Raw genomic sequence first — 563 nt, 5'->3', positions numbered from 1 at the left:
AAAAGGCACCGCTCTCACTTCCAGCTTCCATCAGATAAGACATTGAAACCCAAACAGAGCAGATCCTGCGCTAAGACTCCAGTAATTAACACCAGCGAGGCCTCGCCAGACACGGGTAAACAGAAGGTATCCAGCAGAAATACCCACCAGTCCCTCCAGTGCGCTTGGAGCCCAGCCCGACAGGCATGTGAACATTAATATACACAGTCTTATTAAGCAAAGGTCATAAAAGCTGTCAGGGAAGGGGGTGATGATGAACTACCAGCCCCAGTGAGCACTGGGGAGCAGCAACCTGGATCCACAGCTTTCCCAGATCCTCCCATCACATGTAGGAGTGGTGGGAATCTCAGAGATGAGCCAGAAAACCAGTGCTTGGGGGTGGTGGAAAGAAGATTTTAGCCTTGGAAGTGAAAGTTGTGACTAGAGGGGCTCAATCCTAAACACTGGCTGCTGTGAGATGCCACCGGAGAGCCCCATCTCCATCCCCGTTATCCATCTCCCCCCGGGTGCCGCAGCACAGAGCATCCCCACGTACCTTGGTGATCTTGGGGTCGGTGCAGCGG

At 53.5% G+C, this 563-nt stretch overlaps 1 protein-coding gene across 1 annotated transcript in view; it reads right to left on the bottom strand.

The window, feature by feature from the left end:
• LOC104406360 (plexin-A1) overlaps positions 1-563 on the bottom strand; it is a gene marked incomplete at its 5' end in the record, with an annotated part of 58,038 nt that overhangs the window by 30,050 nt on the left and 27,425 nt on the right. Inside the window, one exon of the mRNA XM_010015312.1 lies at positions 536-559. Within this exon, the coding sequence (XP_010013614.1) occupies positions 536-559 (24 nt within the window). The remainder of the gene's footprint in view (positions 1-535; positions 560-563) is intronic.

Source organism: Nestor notabilis, unplaced genomic scaffold (genome assembly GCF_000696875.1).
Source record: "Nestor notabilis isolate BGI_N333 unplaced genomic scaffold, ASM69687v1 scaffold19095, whole genome shotgun sequence".
Taxonomy (NCBI): Eukaryota; Metazoa; Chordata; class Aves; order Psittaciformes; family Psittacidae; genus Nestor; species Nestor notabilis.
The sequence above is the reverse complement of the archived record's forward strand: the minus strand, read 5'-3'. Positions and strand labels throughout refer to the sequence as shown.